Here is a 19,073-nt window from a genome sequence, read left to right on the forward strand (position 1 = left end):
CCTGACACTTCCTCTTCCGGGTCGACCTTCCCTTGGAGGGAACTATATGGGTAGACGTTTCCTGCGTGGTATCTTAACATTGCCGCTCCGGTCAGTTCTCCAAGCCCAGCACCGCATGCTTGGCTCAGAGCAGGATCCGCCCGCTAAAAGACCTCGCAACAACCTCATGGCACCGCCCCGAATCGGGACGCACAACGGCACCTTCCACTGCGATGAAGCTCTGGCTTGCGCGTTGCTCCGCCTCCTGCCCGAGTACGCGGTACGGACCTGCGAACCTAACCCGGTCCCCTCTGATGCTGCAATGGCCTGAGAACCGCCTTCCCCGAGACGCACGCCCTGGAAACCCAACTTTAATCCTGACTCCTACCTGACAGCCCCTTCCTCTGTGCCTGCAGAACGCAGAGATTGTGCGGACTCGGGATCCTGAAAAGTTGGCTTCGTGTGACATCGTGGTGGATGTGGGCGGTGAGTACAACCCCCAGAGTCACCGTTATGATCATCACCAGAGGTGAGTTCACACTCGCTGCCTGTTCTCTTGACTTTCTTGATTTAGCTTTAGTGCTCCAATCCCACCACCCACTGCCCAAGTTCATGACAGCAAAGACCACTGCCTCCTCATCGTTGAAGTCAAGCAATTTATCGCTCTGGGAATTAAAGCTCGCTTCGAGCCTGCTCCTTGGCCTGGAACCTCCCTCAGGTCCCTCCCGCCATAACTTTTTTTCACACTGGCAGTTTTCCATTCACTTGTCCTTGCCACAAGCTGCTGGATCCTTCTAGTTCAAGGATAATCTACTGAGGTGGCCTTTTGCTTTGTTTTTATTCTACTTTAAGAGTAGGGGTGTCTTGTCTGCATTCATGTCTGTACATCAAATGCATTGGTGTCCAAGGAGGACGGAAAAAAGGTATCAGGATCCCCTGGAATTGGAGTTAAAGAAGTCATGAGACACCGCGTGGATGCAGGGAATTGAACCTGCCTCCTCTGCAAGAGCAGCCAGCTCTTTTAGCCATCTCCAGCCCCATGATGGTTAGTTATCAGTTTGATAAAATTTCGATTCTAGAATCACCTGGGAATCGGTCCGTTGAGGGGGTATCCAGATGGGGTTGGCCGTGTTTGTAGGGTGTCTTTGATTGCCCTGTAAGGCCCTGCCCACTGTGGGAGGCACTAATCCCTGGGCTGTGTGAGCGAAGGAAGATGGCCAAGCACTAGCAGCCTGCATGCACTTGTCTCTCTGCTCTTGTCTGGGTGAGATGTGACTCCCCATTCTAAGTTTCTCCCACCTTCCCCTCTGTGATGGGATGTTGTGATGTTGTGAGCTAAAATAAACATTTTTTGCCTCTGAAGTTGATTTTTGTCAGGTGTCTCATCACAGCAGCAGACATGGAAATGGGCTGTTACATGTTATATATTCCCAGTACCACTGCACTGTCCTCCCTCACCTCAGACACATAACCAGGCTCTGGTGCATGTCCCCACCTTTGCTGAAAGATAAGCGCTTCTTGTATATGTTTCTTCACTTTTCCTACGTCCAAAATCTCACAATTCCACTTTCCAATTTAGGAAAATTGGTTCCCTTCTGTTGTTTGTTTTGTTTTGTTTTGAGACATGCCTTTCTCTATCGCACTGGCTGTCTTGGAACTGCCTCTGTAGTCCAGGCTGGCCTCAGTCTCACAGAGATACGGCTGCCTTTGCCTCCTGAGTGCTGGAATTAAAGGTGTGTGCCACCACGCCTGGCATCTTTTTGTTCTTTTTAAAGTGGATACGTGAGTAAATATCATCTGTGTGGGATGTGAATAGCCTTTTCTTGTCCTCTAAAGTAACAGCTACTTGCCTAACATCTGCAACCTGTTAGGCATTATAAGTAATTTAGAGATGATCTAAAAGATACAAGAGGAGGAGCAAGGTGCATGGTGTACACCTGTAACTCCAGTACTTCCTGAGTAGAGGCTGGAGGGTCATGAGTTCAAGGTCATCATCTGTTTGTTAGCAAGTTTGAGCCTAGCCTGGATCACATAAAACCCATTCCCATCAAGGAAAAAGAATGTAGCCCCGTATGATAGTCTGCACCTTTAATCCCAGGCGGTGAGAGCCAAAGCAGGGAATGATTTCCAGGACAACACAGAGAAACTCTGTCTCCAAAAACAGGAGGATGTGTGTCCTTTACAGGCAAACACTGTCCCATTTTACATAAAGAACTTGACATCTGGAGGTCAGGCCCTTAGGAACCACAGACAGTGACAGTTAGGGACAGTTGCTCTGTTGTTTGTCCCCCTCCCACAGATGAACTTTAAAGGACAGGATCTTTGATTTTTCTCCATAATGTTCAAAACACAAAACTCAACATACAATGATGAGTCAAACCGCTGTATGGGAATGTCGGAGTAGAAGCTCTCAGCCAAGGCCTGTGTTGGCACCAGAGGACACGCTAACATCTTCTCAAGTGGTTTCTCGTCTCCCCATCCCACTGATAACCAACTCCTTCACCTCAGCCCCTCCCTATGCTCCTCAGGACTTTTACAGAAACCATGAGTTCACTGTGCCCTGGAAAGCCATGGCAGACCAAGCTGAGCAGTGCGGGACTTGTCTATTTGCACTTCGGACGTAAGCTCCTGGCCCAGTTGCTGGGCACTAGTGAAGAGGACAGCGTGGTGGATACCATCTATGACAAGGTAGGGGCCCGAGGACAGAGAGGTCCCATCTGTGCCTTCCCGCTGGGCTGGCTAGCAATGGCACAGCTACAGTCCTGAACTAGGTCAGTCACTGGCCTATAGGGGACAGTCCTAGTCACTGTCCTATTGCTGAGAAGAGAAACTATGACCATAGCAGCTCTTACAAAAGAAAGCATTTAACTGGGGCTGGCTCATGGTTTCAGAGGTTTAAAACATCTGCTTTCACATAGTGGGGAGCATGGCAAGCACACAGGCAGACATGGTGGCGAAGAAGTTGCTGCCGAGCTCTACCTACGGATCAGCAGGCAGCAGGAGAACAAAATAACCTGGGCCTGGCTTGGACTTTTGAAACCCCAAAGCCACCCCTAGTGACACACTTCCTCTAGCCAGGCCACACCTCAAAGCCCACCCTTTCAGTCACTCCCCACAGCAGGCACCCTGAAGTGGGCAGTGGGTACTGGGCTTTAATTTAAGGAAAGAGGTCTTAGTAATTTGTTATTTTGAGATAGGTTCTGCCTCTGTTGTTAAAACTGTAAGGGTACAATATCACATCATTCTGGGGAATGGCTTTGAAAGTGTTTTCCCATCTTTTTCTTGACATACATCAAGTGTGGTGGAGCACACTGTATCTAACACTTACGAGGCTTAGACAGGAGGACCTTGAATGCCAGGCCAACCTGGACCCTGACTCAAAAACCAGACCAAACAAAATTATTCGATATTTCTTTTTTTTTTAAAGATTTATTTATTTATTATATGTAAGTACACTGTAGCTGTCTTCAGACACTCCAGAAGAGGGTATCAGATTTCGTTACAGATGGTTGTGAGCCACCATGTGGTTGTTCGGATTTGAACTCGGGACCTTTGGAAGAGCAGTAGGCGCTCTTAACCACTGAACCATCTCGCCAGCCCCTCAATATTTCTAAATAAACAGCTTATATCAGAAGAAGCACTGAGCTCAGAGATTCCGACACCCTGGCTGTTGAGAGCATCTCTCAGCATCTCCGTAATTCACTGGTTACACAGTTTGGCAGGCTCGGGTGGAAAAGCACAAACATCTCCAGGTTCAAGCCAAGCAGTACCAAGGACAGCACCTGCCCTGTTCCTGTAAGGCTCACTAGTAAAATCTCAGCCCTACCTAGTTCCCAGCACATGAGACAGCAGCTTAGGCTCTTGAGCTCAGGTGTTGGGCTTCGATTTCCAGCGTCTGCTCCCATTTGATTGTACCACAGGGGAAGTTGTGAACGGGCTGGGAGCTCTGAGAATGCCGAGACCTGGGGTCAGTTTCCATTTCCACTCTGACATCATGTTACTGATGGAGGCCCGTTTTATAGAGCAGTGTCTCATCTTCTCATACTGGTTCTGCTCTAGAGTCTGAGGTATTGTCCTACTGTTTCTTCAGGATCGGATGTTGCAGCTGCTGCTAATATATGGTATATTATGAGCTCCGTCTCAAAGCCCCACACCTCAGCTCTTGGTGTCTGTCACACACTTCTCCACTTAACCATCTACTGCCTCATTGATTTGCCATGCAGTCTACCCAGCCCACCTACTCTCTATTCCCTCTCTCAGCACAGGAATCCATTCCCACAAGCCTATCTAGGAACTAAAATCCTTGTTCAAAATTTAGTAGCCAGGCTGGAGGTTAAGAACACAGGTGGACAGAATTCATTGTCCCAGTATCCACATAGTGCTTTGCAAACATCTGTGACTCCAGTTCCAGGAGATCTGATGCCCTCTTCTGGCCTCCACTGTCACTACGCATATACATTGTATATAGGCATACATGCAAGCAGGACACCCATGCACATAAAAATAAATTTTTTGGTTTTTCGAGACAGGGTTTCTCTGTATAGCTCTGGCTGTCCTGGAACCCACTTTGTAGACCAGGCTGGCCTTGAACTCAGAAATCTGCCTGCCTCTGCCTCCCGAGTGCTGGGATTAAAGGCGTGTGCTACCACGCCCGGCTATTTTTTTTTTTTTTAAATAGACAAAGTCTTACTATGTATCTCTGGCTGTCCTGGAACTCACTATGTAAACCAGGCTAGCTTTGAACCCACAGGTCTGCCTGCTTCTGGGATTAAAGTGATGTGCCACTACACTGGTTAAAAATGTACTTATGGAGCCGGAAATGGTGGCGCAGGCCCTTAATCCCAGCTCTTGGGAGGCAGAGTCTACAAAGTGAGTTCCAGGACGGCCAGAGCTATACAAAAAAACCCTGTCTTGAAAAACCAAAAAAAAAAATTACTTAATGTTAAAAAGTCAGCAGCCCCTCCACACGTGCTGCCTGGGGCCTTGGATGCTGGTAGGACAGCATTAGAAGGCAGGTGACTGGATTCCAGGCCCAACACTAAGCTGCTGCCTTCCCTAGTTCTTCCTCTCCCATTTGTCAAACACCGAGGGCAGATGTGAGATAGTGTGTGTTACGTGCCGTCAAGCCTCAAGTGCCTCTCCCCTGCTGCTGCCTTAGATGTATGAGAACTTTGTGGAAGAGGTGGATGCGGTGGACAATGGGATCTCTCAGTGGGCAGAGGGGGAGCCTCGGTATGCCATGACCACCACACTGAGTGCCCGGGTTGCTCGGCTTAATCCCACCTGGAACCAGCCCAACCAAGACACTGAGGTGAGCCTGAGTCACAGAGCTGAAGAAGACAAAGTAAAAACGGTTGATCTTCCAATCCCTGTGAGGTAAAATCTGGGCCAGTGTTCAACATGTCTTGTCATTCCAACCTTTCCCAGGCAGGGTTCAGGCGAGCAATGGACCTGGTACAAGAGGAGTTTCTGCAAAGACTAAACTTCTACCAGCACAGCTGGCTGCCAGCCCGGGCCTTAGTAGAGGAGGCACTGGCCCAGAGATTCAAGGTAGACCTGGGAGGTGGCTTCGGGGTCAGGGATGGTCCTGACCCATCTGGTCAGCTGGGCCTCTTGCTCTGCCCAAACCTTCTAGCCACTCTGCTTCCCTTTCAGGTAGATTCAAGTGGGGAAATAGTGGAACTCGCAAAAGGTGGATGCCCTTGGAAGGAGCATCTATACCACCTAGAATCTGAGCTGTCCCCCAAAGTGGCCATTACCTTTGTTATCTACACTGACCAGGCTGGACAGTGGCGAGTCCAGTGCGTACCCAAGGAGCCTCACTCATTCCAAAGCCGGTGAGTCCCCACAGAATGACTCTACCTACCTTGAAGTCTGTCTCAGCACTTTTTGGGGGCTGCCACCCATGCGTGAGACCTGCTCCCTTCCCTTAGTTCCTCATGTCCCCCTTTGTTCTGTGTAGGCTACCCTTGCCCGAGCCATGGAGAGGACTTCGGGATAAGGCCCTGGACCAAGTCAGTGGGATCCCTGGTTGCATCTTCGTCCATGCCAGTGGCTTCATTGGTGGGCACCACACTCGAGAGGGTGCCCTGAACATGGCCCGTGCCACCCTTGCCCAGCGCCCAGCACCTGTGCCTCTTGCAAATGCTGTAGTCCAATAAAACGTATTCACCTCTAACTGACCCAGTCCCTGATCCACCAACCTGGAATTTTCTTAGACTTGTAAGTGCTTTGCTTTTCAGTTGACAACCATCTCAGTTGGCTGGAGAGATAGCTCAGCAGTCAACATGGTTGTTGTGGGAGAGGACTGGGATTCCATCCCCAGCACCCACAAAGCAGCTCATAACTGTAACTCCAGCTCCAGGAGATCCAACACCCCCTTCCTGACCTCTGTGGGCACTAGACACACATTTGTACATGCAGGCAACACAAACGTGTAAAATAATAAATCCTTAAGAAATAGAAACCACCCTAGGAGTACATAACTTGATCAAGTTCCCAACCAGCTGGAGAGTGACTGAAGGATCTAACCAGTGGTCATCTTACACCCTAGCAATACACTCGGAGTTACATCCTGGTAAATGAGTGGAAACAAGAAAAACTTTATTTACAAGTGGGAATGAGGGGAGTGGGGTTGAGCAGATGATTGTCCTGGAAGAGGGTCCCAAGGAGCAGAGGTTGGTGATGTCTCAGTAAATAGTGGCACTTCATGAATAGAGCCTCCCCCTCCAGCTGGAGGCTCCTGGGCTCGACCAAGTACTGGGCTAAAGCGTGGAAACTGAGCATTGACAAAGTACAGAGGTATGTGGGTGATTCGGCCTGTGGACCAGCACTGCAGAGAATGAGAAAGAAAGGCGTCACCATCTGGGCCTCCAGCTGTCCTGAAGACACCTGCACGTGCACACACACATGTGCACGTGCATACACACACACACACACACACACACACACAGCCTAGCCGACTCACCACACTAAGCAAGGCCCCTTTGTTGAAGGAAGGATGGAAAGTGATGAGCTGAGCTTGGGCTCCTGGTTCCCCCTGAATAATACCACTTCGGCAAAAAGAAGAAGAGGTGAGAAGACAAAAGGTGGCTGGATGTGGGAAGGTCTTTGTGGCCAGCCCCAATGTCAGCTTGCACTTACCAGGGAAGCAGTTCAAACACGGGGCTGTTTCGAGTTCGAAAAAGGAGGATGACAGGATTCCCGTCCTGAACCTGTGGGTTTCCTGTAAGAAATGGATCAGCCAATACAGGGGACTCTGGAAACAGAGTCCCAGAGGCAGAGAACAGCAGCCGGGGTGCTGTCAAGATCTATTAGGCTGTGGCTTAGGAAAGCCCTTTGTCTAGTTGAGTGTATTGGCACACACCTTTAATACCAGCACGGGCAGACAAAACAGGTGGACCTGTGAGTTCAAGGCCAGCCTGAGGTACACAGTGAATTCCAGGACAGCCAGGGCTACACAGTGACCTTTTCTCAAAGAAAGACAGCCCATTCATTCTCTCTGCTCCTTACCTTTCATGAGCACAGCCAGACGTTCACCACTTGGGTCCCACACCATGGAGTGGGCCTCTCCCCCGAGTCTGTAACAGGACAAGCATTGAGTGTGGCTCATTCCCACTTCATCCCTCCTCCCACAGCTACTCAGACTCACCTCTCCTCTCCATCTGGGGTCTGAATTGTTGTCTCAGAAAGATCTGCTACGATGGTTGCTGACTTTGCACCTCCAACATGTCCTTTCCCTGTTCCTGTAAGCAGTGTTCTTGGCTTATGTGCTTCCCTTCAGCCCTCAGTGCCCTATAACTGCTATCTTCCTCTGACCACCCCAGAGAGTCTGCATTCTGAAATGTCCTAACTCACCACATCGTTCTGGGAATGACAAGGAATAAATTAATGCTTCCCCCAATACAGTGAACAGCAGTCGGTTTCCATCTGGACTCCAGCAGCCAGTCTGGGGACAGGAAGGAAAAGATAGGAGATGGATCTACAGGAGGGCTAAAGCAGGGGAGAAGATGAGGAGCCATAGGTCCAGGCCCAGGGGAATTCCCTTCCCTTCCTCCCAGCTTCTGTGAATCCATACAGTCCTCACTTACCTGGCAGCGCCCTGAAAGAGTTGGCCACGCCTCACAAGTCCACATCTGGGCCTCCCAGACTCTAAACCAAAGAAAGCCAGATTACAGCAGGGCCTTCAGGCTCCACCCCTGGACTGGCCGGGAAGTGAAGTGCCCTTCTCTGGGTTCTTCCCTCACTCCCCTAGCTTTTCGCCTACTCACCTAAAGACGGCAGAAGGAGTAGTAGCCAGGACTTTGCTGCCATCTGGGGACCACAGCAGATTGGTAACCCCTCCTCCTCGGAACCAAGGAAGGGGGACACAAGTCTCTGTTGAAACGTCCCATACCTGAGATAGAGGGAACTCAGTACAGAAACTCAAAAGATTATCAAGCAACTCATGGTGGGCTACCCATTTATGTACACAAATCCCCAGAGAAGGGGAAGCAGCAAGAAACCAGACTACTCGACATAAAGACCTATGTTTAAGATCACAGTGATAGCTGGCAGAGCTCAGCTGAAACTCTGAAGACAAACAACAACCACACTGCCTCACACTTTCTACCACCAGGTAAGGAAGGCTCTTGTCTGAGGGGTGGGAACCAACTCACCAGAATAACAGCATCTACAGGTGAGGCTGAGAGCAGCCACCCCCCATTGGGGGCCCAAGCCAAGCTAGTGACTGGTGTGTGCCCAGGGTGAGACAACACCTGGGCGCAGCCAGAGGAGGGTCTGCCAGGGATAAACAAAAGGATGTGGTGAGAAAACAGTAAACAAACAAATGCATTGGGGGAGGGGGGGCTGATGACTGTGAGAACACTTGCTGCCTTTGATCCCAGCACTCACTGCGGGTGCTCACACCCTCTAAGTCCAGCCCAGAGGTCGATGCCCTCTCGCACTTCCATCACCAAGTGCTGTTTCAGAGCCATGGCCTGGGTTCTCCCCTTTCCACCCAGCAGTAACCCCTTTTAGCTGCCATGAGGCCCAGGTCACTGACAGAAACTCAGTCATCTCTGGGCTCCAGTTCACTGTTAATGGCTCCACTCTCCTTGTAGCCTGCTCCTCAGACCTCTTCAAATGCACATTAGATTGTCCATATGGCACATTGCCCAACCTTTGACTTTGTTATTGTATTTATCTATAAATATGTATTTTATAACACGTTATATATTATATAAAATATGGCACTGAATACATGTTATATAAAAGTATAATATGTAATATATTAAGTGTATTTTAAATATATTTTATATGTTAAACATTTTATATTAGCTGGGCATGGTGGCACACGCCTTTAATCCTAGCACTCGAGAGGCAGAGGCAGGCGGATTTCTGAGTTGAGGCCAGCCTGGTCTACAAAGTGAGTTCCAGGACAGCCAGGGCTATACAGAGAAACCCTGTCTCAAAAAAACCAAAAAAAAAAAAAAATTAAAAAAATTATATTAAATAGATCATATATATATATATATATGTGTATGTATATGTATTATAAAAGTTCTATCTTAGGAAACCACAGTGGACATATAGAACCACTCCCAAACGCTGCTCTCTGGGCTGTAAGTTGCACTCTGGCATCTCTGGATTCAAGCTCAGCCTGATCTACAGAGCGAGTTCCAGGACAGCCAGGCTACACAGAGAACCCTGTCTCAAAAACACAAAACAACAAAAAGTTGTCTATGACCACCACATGAGTGCACACATAGATTAAAAAAAAATTAAACGCCGGGCGGTGGTGGAGCACGCCTTTAATGGCAGCACGCCTTTAATGACAGCCATGACTATACAGAGAAACCCTGTCTCGAAAAAAAAAAAATTAAAAAAATTAAAAATTTGGAGAGATGCACTTAAGAGTCTGTACCATTTTTCCTAAGAACCAAAGTTTGATTCCCAGTACATATGTCTGGCAGCTTATAAATGTCTGTATCTCCAGTTCCACTAGTTTCTGTGGGCAGTTACACTCATGTGCACACACACACACATATGTAATTAAAAATACATCTTTTACTGATTTATATGTTTGGTTGCTTTGCATGCATGCTTGTCAGTGCCCATGTGTATGCAGTGCCCATGATGGACAGAAGGGGGCATCACGTTTCCTGAACCTCTTATCCCCAGCACCAACTCCAAGTCCCTCAGATATAAACATTTTAAAGGGCAGCCTGTCTTTTGTAGCATCACTGCTACAAGAATTGTTACTCTTCCATCAAACTTTGCTGGCTTCTCCCTAAAAGAAATTCTAATTTCCTAGGAAAGGGGCTGGAGATATGGCTATGTGGATAAGAGCACTGGCTGCTCTTCCAGAGGATACAGGTTGGTTTGATTCCCAGCTCCCACATGGTGGTTCACAACCATCTGCAACTCCAGCCCCAGGGTACATCACCTTCTTCTGGCTTCCCTAGGCACTGCATGCACATGGTATGCAGACATACACCTATACACATACATTTTTAAGAAGTAAAATAAACCTCACTATAAAAAATTTCCCAAAAGAAGCAGGGTGTGCAGTACACTCCTTTCACTTGAGAGGGAGAGGCAGGAGGGTCAAGAGTTAAAAGCCAGCCTTATCTATATGTAAGTTGGTGGTCAGAGTTGCCTAATTAAACCCTGCCTCAAAAACAACCAAAGACACATGACTCAGTATTACCAGTGCCAATGTTTTGTGCCATTCTGTACAATTAAAAAGACTTTTTTTCCCTAAATAACTATAACTCAAGACAGAACATTATGGGCGTGGTGGTGCATGCCTTTAATCCCAGCACTTGGGAGGCAGAGACAGGCAGATTTCTGAGTTCGAGGCCAGCCTGGTCTACAAAGTGAATTCCAGGACAGCCAGGGCTACACAGAGAAACCCTGTCTCGAAAAAACAAAACAAAACAAGACAAACAAAAACAAACAAAAAAAGACAGAACATTAATTAAAAAACAAAACAAAACAAAAAACAAAATCAAGCCAAGCATGAAGGGAACTACTGGTGAGATCCAAGTAATTTCTGAGCATAGTCAACAGTAAGGGACAGCAAGACGGTGGTGGCTCAACCCATTAGGGAACAGGGGCAGGCAGAGCTATGTGAGTTCAAGGCCAGCTGCCTGGTCCACAGAGTGAGCTCCAGAACAGCCAGGTCTACACAGAAAAACCCTGTTTCCCCACCCCACCCCCAAAAATAAATAAGCAAAAAAAAAAAAAAAAAAGAATGGGCAGACATCAGCTTCTCAGTTCTGAAAGTCTGACATGGTGACACAGACACCAACTCAGCCACTGAGCTGAGAACAGAATGAAATACATCGGGCACAGTGGTACACCCTTCAATCCCAGCACGCAGGAATCAGAGGCTGGTCCATCTCTGTGAGCTCAAAACTAGCCTGGTCTGCATAGTGAGTTCTAGGCCAACACAGGGAGACACTATCAAAAAACAAGCAAACAAACAAACAAAAAACCAAACCATACTTAAATTTGGTCATTTCCTAACTTCTCTAGGAAGACTGCTAAAATAGGGCTGCAGGGGAGGAAAAGAAAGAAACAGGAATGGAGCAGGGAGCAGGAGGGAACACAGAGACGGCAGTCAAGCCTGAAGACCTGAGCTCAGACAACCGCCGGGACCCACACAGTGTAAGGGGAAATCAACTCTCCAAAACCGCCCACCACACTTGACCTATCACATGTGTGCCCACATACAATAATTGTATGTACTTTTTTTTTTTCCCCAAGAGTTTCTTCGTGTAACAGCTCTGGCTGTCCTGAAATCCTTTCATAGACCAAGGTGGCCTCGGATTCACAGAGATCCACCTGCCTCTGCCTCCCCAGTGCTGAGATTAAAGTTGTGCATCACCACCACCTGGCTAAGGTTTTATTTATTCATAATTTTAGAATTCTCTGGTTTTGATTTTACTTCTCATGGTATTGTCCCAACTTTTTGTTTGGCTTTGGGTTTTTTTTTTTTTTTTGGGGGGGGTGTTTTTGTTTTTTTGAGACAAGGTTTCTCTGTGTAGCCCTGACTGTCCCAGACAGCCTGTAGACCTTGAACTCAGAGATCCGACTTCCTTCCTCTGACACTGGAGTGCTAGGATTCGAGGAGTGGGCCACCACTGCCTACTGATTGTTCCATTTTTATGGTTTCTACCCATGTGTGTATTTGTTCCTGCTCTACTGTTATACCTCTGGCTGGCTGGAAGTGTATGACCCACAGGCATATTTTCCCAAATCCCAGAGGCCTCTAAATCTGTCCCTTTGTCTACACAGGGCACCCTAGCACCCACCTGACCTTAGATCCGCTTTTCCCACAGCCCTAGGAAGCGGCATGAGAATAACTTGCATACCCCATGGGCCCTTGGCATGACCCTCAGAAAGGTCAGGACAGGATGCCATGACTCACCTCGTAGATAAGGAAGTGGGGTCTAGGGTCCAGATGAGAATACAGCTCTGGCAGGCCACAGCCAAGACAGAGGCACTGAGGGGCTTCCAGGCCAAGGCTGCTACATTTCGCTGCAGACGGTGCTTCAGGGAGGGAACTATAGTGCTGGATACAGAGGCAGGAAACTAAGTCAAAGCAGAGGCACGGAGCTCAAAGAGCCCAAGTCCCACTAAAAAAAAACAAGGTGCTAGAGAGATGGCTCGGCGATTAACAGCACTGGCTGATCTTCCAAAGGGCATGGGCTCAGTTCCTAGCACCTACATGGTAGCTCACAACTGTCTGTAACTCTAGTTCCAGAGGATAAGTTGCCCTCTTCTAGCATGGAAGCAGGCAAAACACTCAATCACATCAAAAATAAATAAAATTTAAAACAATTTTCAAGAAGGTAAAACAGGCCCGGTGTCATGGCACACACCTTAAATCACAGCACTCAGGAGGCAGATCTTTGAGTGAGGCCAGCCTGGTCTACAGAGCAGGTTCTAGGACAGCCAGGGCTACACTGAGAAACCCTGCCTCCAAAAAAAAAAAAAAAGGGGTGGGGGGAGGGGCTGAGAAAGATGGCTTAGAGCTCTGGCTGCTCCTTTAGAGGGGCTGGGTTCAATCCCCAGCACCTACATGGTAGCTTACTACTGTCTATAACTCCTCTCATAGCACCAGGCATGTACATGGTACACATTCATGTACATTCTCAGGCAAAATACCCATTCGCATAAAATAAAATGAATCTTAAAAAAACCAAAAACGGTAAAACAAAAGATTAAAAGTAAACCATGGGCTGGAGAGATGGCTCAGTGGTTAAGAGCACTGACTGCTCTTCTAGAGGTCCTGAGTTCAAACCCCAGCAAACACATGTCGACTCACAACCATCTGAAAGGGGATCCGATGCCCTCTTCTGGTGTGTCTGAAGACAGCGACAGTGTACTCATACATTAAATGAATAAATAAATCTTTTTTTTTTTTTAAAGTAAAACCAACACAGAAGAAATCTAACTCAGGGCCTAAAGATGTAGCTTAGAGGTAACCCTGGTACTCTGCCTGTACAAAGTCCTGGGTCTGATTCTCAGCACAGGGTAAAACCACAGGGAGGGAGGAGTCCATCCAGGGGTTGGGTCAAGAGCACTGGATACTGTGAGACAGAAGCATAAATAAAGTAAAACTTAGATATGCACTAGGAGTCATAGTGCACCTCTTTCATCCCAGCACTTGGGAGGCAGAGGCAGGGGGATCTCTGAGTTCAAGGCCAGCAGAGATCCTACCTTAGAAAAAAAGTCAGATGCAGGAAGGACATATCCTGTGTTCCCAACCCCAATTCTGGAAGGAGCCCTATGGACTAGCCCATGAAGTGCCGGGCCCATGAAGTGCCGGGCCAAGGCCAGCAGGAAGTGAGCCGGGTCTGAACCTGACCCTGCTTGCATACACACGCACACACGCACACACGCACACACGCACCTGTTGGCATTATAAACACGGATGGAGTCGTCCAGCAGGGCCACTGCAAACTTGTTGGTGTGAGGATGCCAGGCAAAGACCCGTAAGCAGCAGCTGGACCTGCAGTGGGATGAGCACCCAGTTGGCAGCTGTACCTCCCGGCAACAGCCTAGCAACGAGGAGCAAAGGGTGCTCAGGCCTTCTTCTGTCCTTGCTGAGGGTGGGTAGGGTGGTGTCTTAGTTACGGTAGATAAAACACCATGACAAGAACAACTGGAGAGTAAAGGGCTGACATCATCCGTCAGCTCGCAGTCCACCATCCAGGGGAGTCAGGGCAGGAACGCAAGGCAGGAGCTACGGTGTATGATGCTTGCTGGCTTGCTCAGCCTGCTTTCTTCTTTCTTTCTGGGGGGATGGGGTGGGATAGGTAGCTGGGTGGATTTTTTGTTTTGTATTTTGAGGCAGTGTCTCAGTATGTAGCTCTAGCTACCCACAAATCACTCTGTAGCCCAGGCTGGCCTCCAGCTCAGAGATCCACCTGCCTCTGCCTGAGTGCTGGGGTTAAAGAGAATCACAGCTAGGTCAGATTTCAGTCTGCTTACTTACAGCACCCAGGACCACCAGTGAGGAGGCCATCAATCACCAATCAATCACGACACTCCACAGCTTCCCTCAGGTCATCAATCAATAATCAATCACAGCACCCCACGGCTTCCCTCAGGTCATCAATCGTACATCAATCAATCAAGAAGGTACCCCACAGCTTCCCTCAAGCTTCCTCTCTGCAAATGACTCTATTTACACCAAGCTGACAGGAAACAGAACAGGGGTGACAATGTGCACAGAGGAGTTTTGGCCTTCACCTCTCTCCCCAAAGGCATTTTCAGTTCAGGAATCCTGTCCTACAGGGTGCCAGAGTTTGTGCACTCACCAGTTAGTTACTTGGGCAAATTCAGCAATCAGATCTTCACTCCTGAGCTAAGAACACAGCAAATAGATATGACATACAGAAGGAGCTCACCTACTCAACATTCCCAGAGGAGTTAGACCACACCCACCCTCTGAGTCATCACGTCCAGCTCCGCCCACAAAGGAAGGAGGCAGGGAAGAAGTCAAACTTACAGAGAGGTGTGGAAACAGGGAGCCATGGAGTGAGGAGGCGCGGCCACAGAGAGCCAGGGCCCAGCTGCAGGCTGTCTTTACCCACTCAAACACTGTGAGGTAAAAGACAGCTCTGATGGCATCATGCACAGGGCTATGACTGGCCCTGCTCTTGGGTGAGGACAGAGTCAAAGCTCTTCAGTCCTTGTGCACAGCAATGAATGGGCTTGGATACCATCTCCCAGTACCCACTGTGATTATCTGGGTACTTAGAAGAAAAGGTGACAGAAAAAAACAGGCTAACAGGTGTTGGGATGAGGTTGGGAAGTATGGGGAGGAGATAAGCTTACAGACAGAAGGGACTGGAGGGGAGCCTTACCTTCTTCCTCTGAATTCGCAATTTCATTCAGGACGCCAAAAAGGCCCACATCATGCCTCACACGGAGAAAGAGACAAAGAGTTACTCTGACCCTGTAGTAAGTCCCTCTAATAGGTTTCTTTCATTCATTCAACAAACATATACTAAAGATAAGAGGGTTGGGGAATGTGTGCACCTCAATTGGTAGAGTACCTAACATGCTATGAATAAAGCCCTGGATTCAATCCCCACTAGCATATAAAATCAGATGTGGTAGCTTATGCCTGTAACCCCAACACTGGGTAGGTAAAACTGGGAATAATAAAAGCTGAAGATCCTTAGCAACACAGTTGCCAGGGCTGGATGAAGCATTATCTCTCTTTTTTTTTTTTTTTTTTTAAAAAAAAGGAAGTGGGGTAGTATTCACTCATGGCTTCAATCCCAGCACTTGGGAGGCAGAGGCAGGCCGATCTCTGAGTTCAAGGTCTACAGAGTGAGGAACAAGATAGCTGGTGCTACACAGAAAACCTGTCTCAACAAAGAAAACAAAACAAGGGGCTGGAGAAATGGCTCAGCGGTTAAGAGCACTGGCTGTTCTTCCAGAGGTCCTGAGTTCTATTCCCAGCAACCACATGGTGGCTCACAACCATCTGTAAAGGGATCCGATGCCCTTTTCTGGTGTGTCTGAAGACAGCTACAGTGTACTCATATACATAAACTTTTTTAAACAAAACAAACACAAAGACAAAAAAGGAGGTATTATATTTTTAGTGAGTACCAACTATGCATCAAGCACTTTATATATATTGCCCTTTAACTTACTTAGGACATTAGATTATTTATCACGTTAATCTAAATGACATTTTGCCCACTTACAGATGAGGCAACTAAATTTCAAGGACTGGAGGTGGTAGAATTTCTGAGCAAGTCAGTTAGGGCTTGGCCAGGCGTGCGGGCAAACACCTTTAATTCCGTTTGCAGGAGGCAGAGGCAGGAAGAACCCTGTGAGTCCTCAGCCAAACTGATCTAAGTGGTGAGTTCATCCAGCCACGGCTACAAACTGATTCGAGAGGAGGCCCTGTCTCAAATAGAGAATGAGGGAGAAAAGGGAGAGGAGGAGGAGGAGAAAGGGAGGGAGGGAGGGAGAGGGGGGCATCAACCATACTTTCAAACAGGGAATGGAAAGTCATCAAAGTGTCTTCAGCAAGGGAAACAAATAATCACAAGAGCACTTCAGAAAGATCAGTTTGGACATTAGAGGAGTCCAGAATGGAGAAAGGGATCAAGTAAGAAACTACTTAAGGTGGCCCACGCCTTTAACCTCAGCACTCAGGAGGCACAGGCAGGCAGATCTGTCTGAGGCCAGCCTGGTCTACATAGAAAGTTCCAGGACAGCCAGGACTGTTACACAGAGAAACCCTGTCTCGAAAAATAAAAAAATAAAATAAAAATTAAAAAAAAGAAAGAAAGAAAGAAAGAAAGAAAGAAAGAAAGAAAGAAAGAAAGCAAGCTACTTAAGGACTCCTCAGAATAAAAGGTGAAGTAGCCTGAACTCTCAGGATATAAAAGAGAGAAGTTTGAGAAACTTAGGGAGCAGAATACATAGAATGGAGGAATAATTAAGATATCAGTGGGCTGGAGAGATGGCTCAGCGGTTAAGAGCACTGACTGTTCTTCCAAAGGTCCTGAGTTCAAATCCCAGCAACCACATGGTGGCTTACAACCATCTGTAATGACATCTGAAGCCCTCTACTGTGTCTGAAGACAGCTACTGGGTACTTAAATATAAATAATAAATAAATTTTTTTTTAAAAAAGATATCAGTAAGGCTGAGTAATATTTTGAGAAACAGCAAGTAGTAATTATATCAACAAATACATCTATAACATACCAGGCACTGGGCTAGGTGCTTCCATAGGCAATTTAACCATCACCACAATACCACTGCCCAGTTTCTGTTTTGTTTGCTTTTGGTTTGGTTGGTTGGTTTTGAGATAGTCTCATGAAGTCCAGGCTAGCCTCAATTTTGCAATGTAGCCAAGAATAGCCACGTGCTTTTGCTCCTCCTGCCTAGTGTGAGATTACAGACATGTACCAATCATACCTAGTTTTACATGGTGCTAGTTACTGATCTTAGGGCTTCCTGCATGCCAGGCAAGCACTCTGCCAACTGAGCTATACCCCAAGTCCTGTATGTAAAATTTGGATAAAAGGCTATTTGACAACAACTCACAAAGTAACAAGCAAACTCATGAACCCAGGAACATAATTGCCAGGGATTCGTTTTTTTTTTGTTTGTTTGTTTTTTCAAGACAGGGTTTCTCTGTGTAGCCCTGGCTGTCCTGGAACTCACTCTGTAGACCAGGCTGGCCTCGAACTCAGAAATCCGCCCGCCTCTGCCTCCGGAGTGCTGGGATTAAAGGCGTGAGCCACCACGCCCGGCACCAGGGATTCTTTTTACAGATAATGGCAATGATAATAATGGGGATGGCAAACACATCAAGGGATTAATGTGCCAGGAAATGCTTCTATGTGCTTTGTATCTATTTAGTCACCATGGTTTAAAGGGGTTTGGCTTTAGGACAGAGTAATTATGTAACTTTTCCAAACGTACAGTTAAAAAAAAAAAAGATAGCACAGCTTTAATTCTTACATGTCCTACATATTAACGAATCAATTCAACCTTTTCCTAACTTTCCTGAGCTTCAGATAAAAGCAAATGAGGTCGGTGCTGAGAGCAGGTTTGTAAAATCAAGCCAAGCTATTAGGGATAAATGAGGTTTCTGGTACACCCTTGAGTTTTACAATAAAAATGGATCACCTAATATGATTTGTGGTAATATGAAGACACAGACTGCAATAAGCAGCCATTCAAGAGCTGCCCAAAGCAGGCTCGGTAGACCATGGCCTATTTAAGCCACTGTTTGCTATGCCTCACCAAACATTGATGCATCTCTTCCACACTTGCTCACGGTGATGGATGAAGGCAGTTCTTGTACCATGGTCCAGCCTCCCTGGGGCTTTTAGGGGATCCTTGGTCAGGTGTAGGACAGGAAGATTGATCCACTATACCTCAGAAGAGAGGGAGGCAGTCAGTCTCTTCCCCAAATCTTAACAGAACTCCTTGCCATCTCCAACCTATGGCATAAGAGATTCCACGGCCCCATTTCCCATACCCACAAATGTAACACTTGTGGGACAGAAAATTTTCAGTCCTCATCTGCAAACCACAATCGTTTTTCACAGGGTTGACACTAGAGAAGACCTGATGGACGGCATCCATCATCTTCTCTACCCCTCCTAGAACCTCCTCACATGCCTTGGCATGCCTAACTGGGTAACACAGGCCCTAAAATATATTTCGTTCTCTCCAGTCTCCTGTGGGAGTCATGCCGTTCCCAATCACTTGTGAGCGAGCCCCGCCGCGTCGCCTCTATTCCCACTTTCCGCATCCCCACCGCAGCGTTCCCACCCGGACCACCTGGCCCCGAAAGTCGGGAGGCGGGCTCTCATAGCTGTTGCCGGTCACCAGCTCGTTATTGTGCTCATACAGGGTGACTTGACCTCTAGGCGGCGGCGGGGGGAACAACCCCAGGGAGCACATCTTGCCAGTCCGGAGAGCGTCTGGAATCGACAGGCTCCCGGCTGGTGACGACTGCGCTCCCCGGAATCTTAGTTCCCGGGCTAGATTCGTGTGAGGACGGGTAGCCGTACAGGACAAACGACTGCGCGAAGCTGAACGGAAGTGCAAGG

At 47.8% G+C, this 19,073-nt stretch overlaps 2 protein-coding genes across 3 annotated transcripts; one reads left to right on the forward strand and one right to left on the reverse strand.

Moving 5' to 3' along the window:
- Positions 1–14: 14 nt before the first annotated feature.
- Positions 15–6,445, forward strand: Myg1 (melanocyte proliferating gene 1). 2 transcript variants are annotated; one of them, XM_030248679.1, is made up of 8 exons: positions 34–259; positions 396–508; positions 832–1,024; positions 2,508–2,667; positions 5,138–5,290; positions 5,407–5,529; positions 5,635–5,816; positions 5,942–6,161. In XM_030248679.1, the coding sequence occupies exons 4-8, from the start codon at positions 2,524–2,526 to the stop codon at positions 6,138–6,140; spliced, it is 801 nt and encodes a 266-aa protein (XP_030104539.1). In that variant the 5' UTR covers positions 34–259; positions 396–508; positions 832–1,024; positions 2,508–2,523; the 3' UTR covers positions 6,141–6,161. The 2 variants fall into 2 exon arrangements, with proteins under 2 accessions (NP_068359.1, XP_030104539.1); NM_021713.2 differs by lacking the exon at positions 832–1,024 and having other exon boundaries at positions 15–259; positions 5,942–6,445.
- Positions 6,446–6,552: 107 nt separating this feature from the next.
- Aaas (achalasia, adrenocortical insufficiency, alacrimia) lies at positions 6,553–19,065 on the reverse strand. Its single transcript, NM_153416.2, has 16 exons — positions 18,802–19,065; positions 18,259–18,386; positions 15,342–15,397; positions 14,984–15,075; positions 14,793–14,839; positions 13,883–13,981; positions 12,395–12,538; positions 8,637–8,757; positions 8,250–8,374; positions 8,070–8,130; positions 7,837–7,927; positions 7,631–7,724; positions 7,492–7,559; positions 7,123–7,204; positions 6,947–7,031; positions 6,553–6,811 (listed from the first exon to the last, which is right to left on the reverse strand). Exons 1-16 carry the CDS (start codon positions 18,922–18,924, stop codon positions 6,587–6,589), a joined length of 1,641 nt encoding a protein of 546 aa, NP_700465.2. The 5' UTR covers positions 18,925–19,065; the 3' UTR covers positions 6,553–6,586.
- Positions 19,066–19,073: the final 8 nt, after the last annotated feature.

Source organism: Mus musculus, chromosome 15 (genome assembly GCF_000001635.26).
Source record: "Mus musculus strain C57BL/6J chromosome 15, GRCm38.p6 C57BL/6J".
In the NCBI taxonomy this organism is placed as follows: Eukaryota; Metazoa; Chordata; class Mammalia; order Rodentia; family Muridae; genus Mus; species Mus musculus.

Bases quoted from the DNA above. Each gene is read 5' to 3' on its own strand.
- Myg1 (NM_021713.2), top strand. From the start codon at position 47: ATGGGTAGACGTTTCCTGCGTGGTATCTTAACATTGCCGCTCCGGTCA. The intron at 260-395 runs GTACGGACCTGC...CTGTGCCTGCAG, and splicing joins GCCTCCTGCCCGAGTACGCG to AACGCAGAGATTGTGCGGAC. The intron at 5,530-5,634 runs GTAGACCTGGGA...CTTCCCTTTCAG, and splicing joins CACTGGCCCAGAGATTCAAG to GTAGATTCAAGTGGGGAAAT.
- Aaas (NM_153416.2), bottom strand. From the start codon at position 18,924: ATGTGCTCCCTGGGGTTGTTCCCCCCGCCGCCGCCTAGAGGTCAAGTC. The intron at 15,398-18,258 runs GTGAGGCATAGC...TCTCCGTGTGAG, and splicing joins AAGAGATGCATCAATGTTTG to GCATGATGTGGGCCTTTTTG. The intron at 15,076-15,341 runs GTAAGGCTCCCC...TTTACCTCACAG, and splicing joins TGCGAATTCAGAGGAAGAAG to TGTTTGAGTGGGTAAAGACA.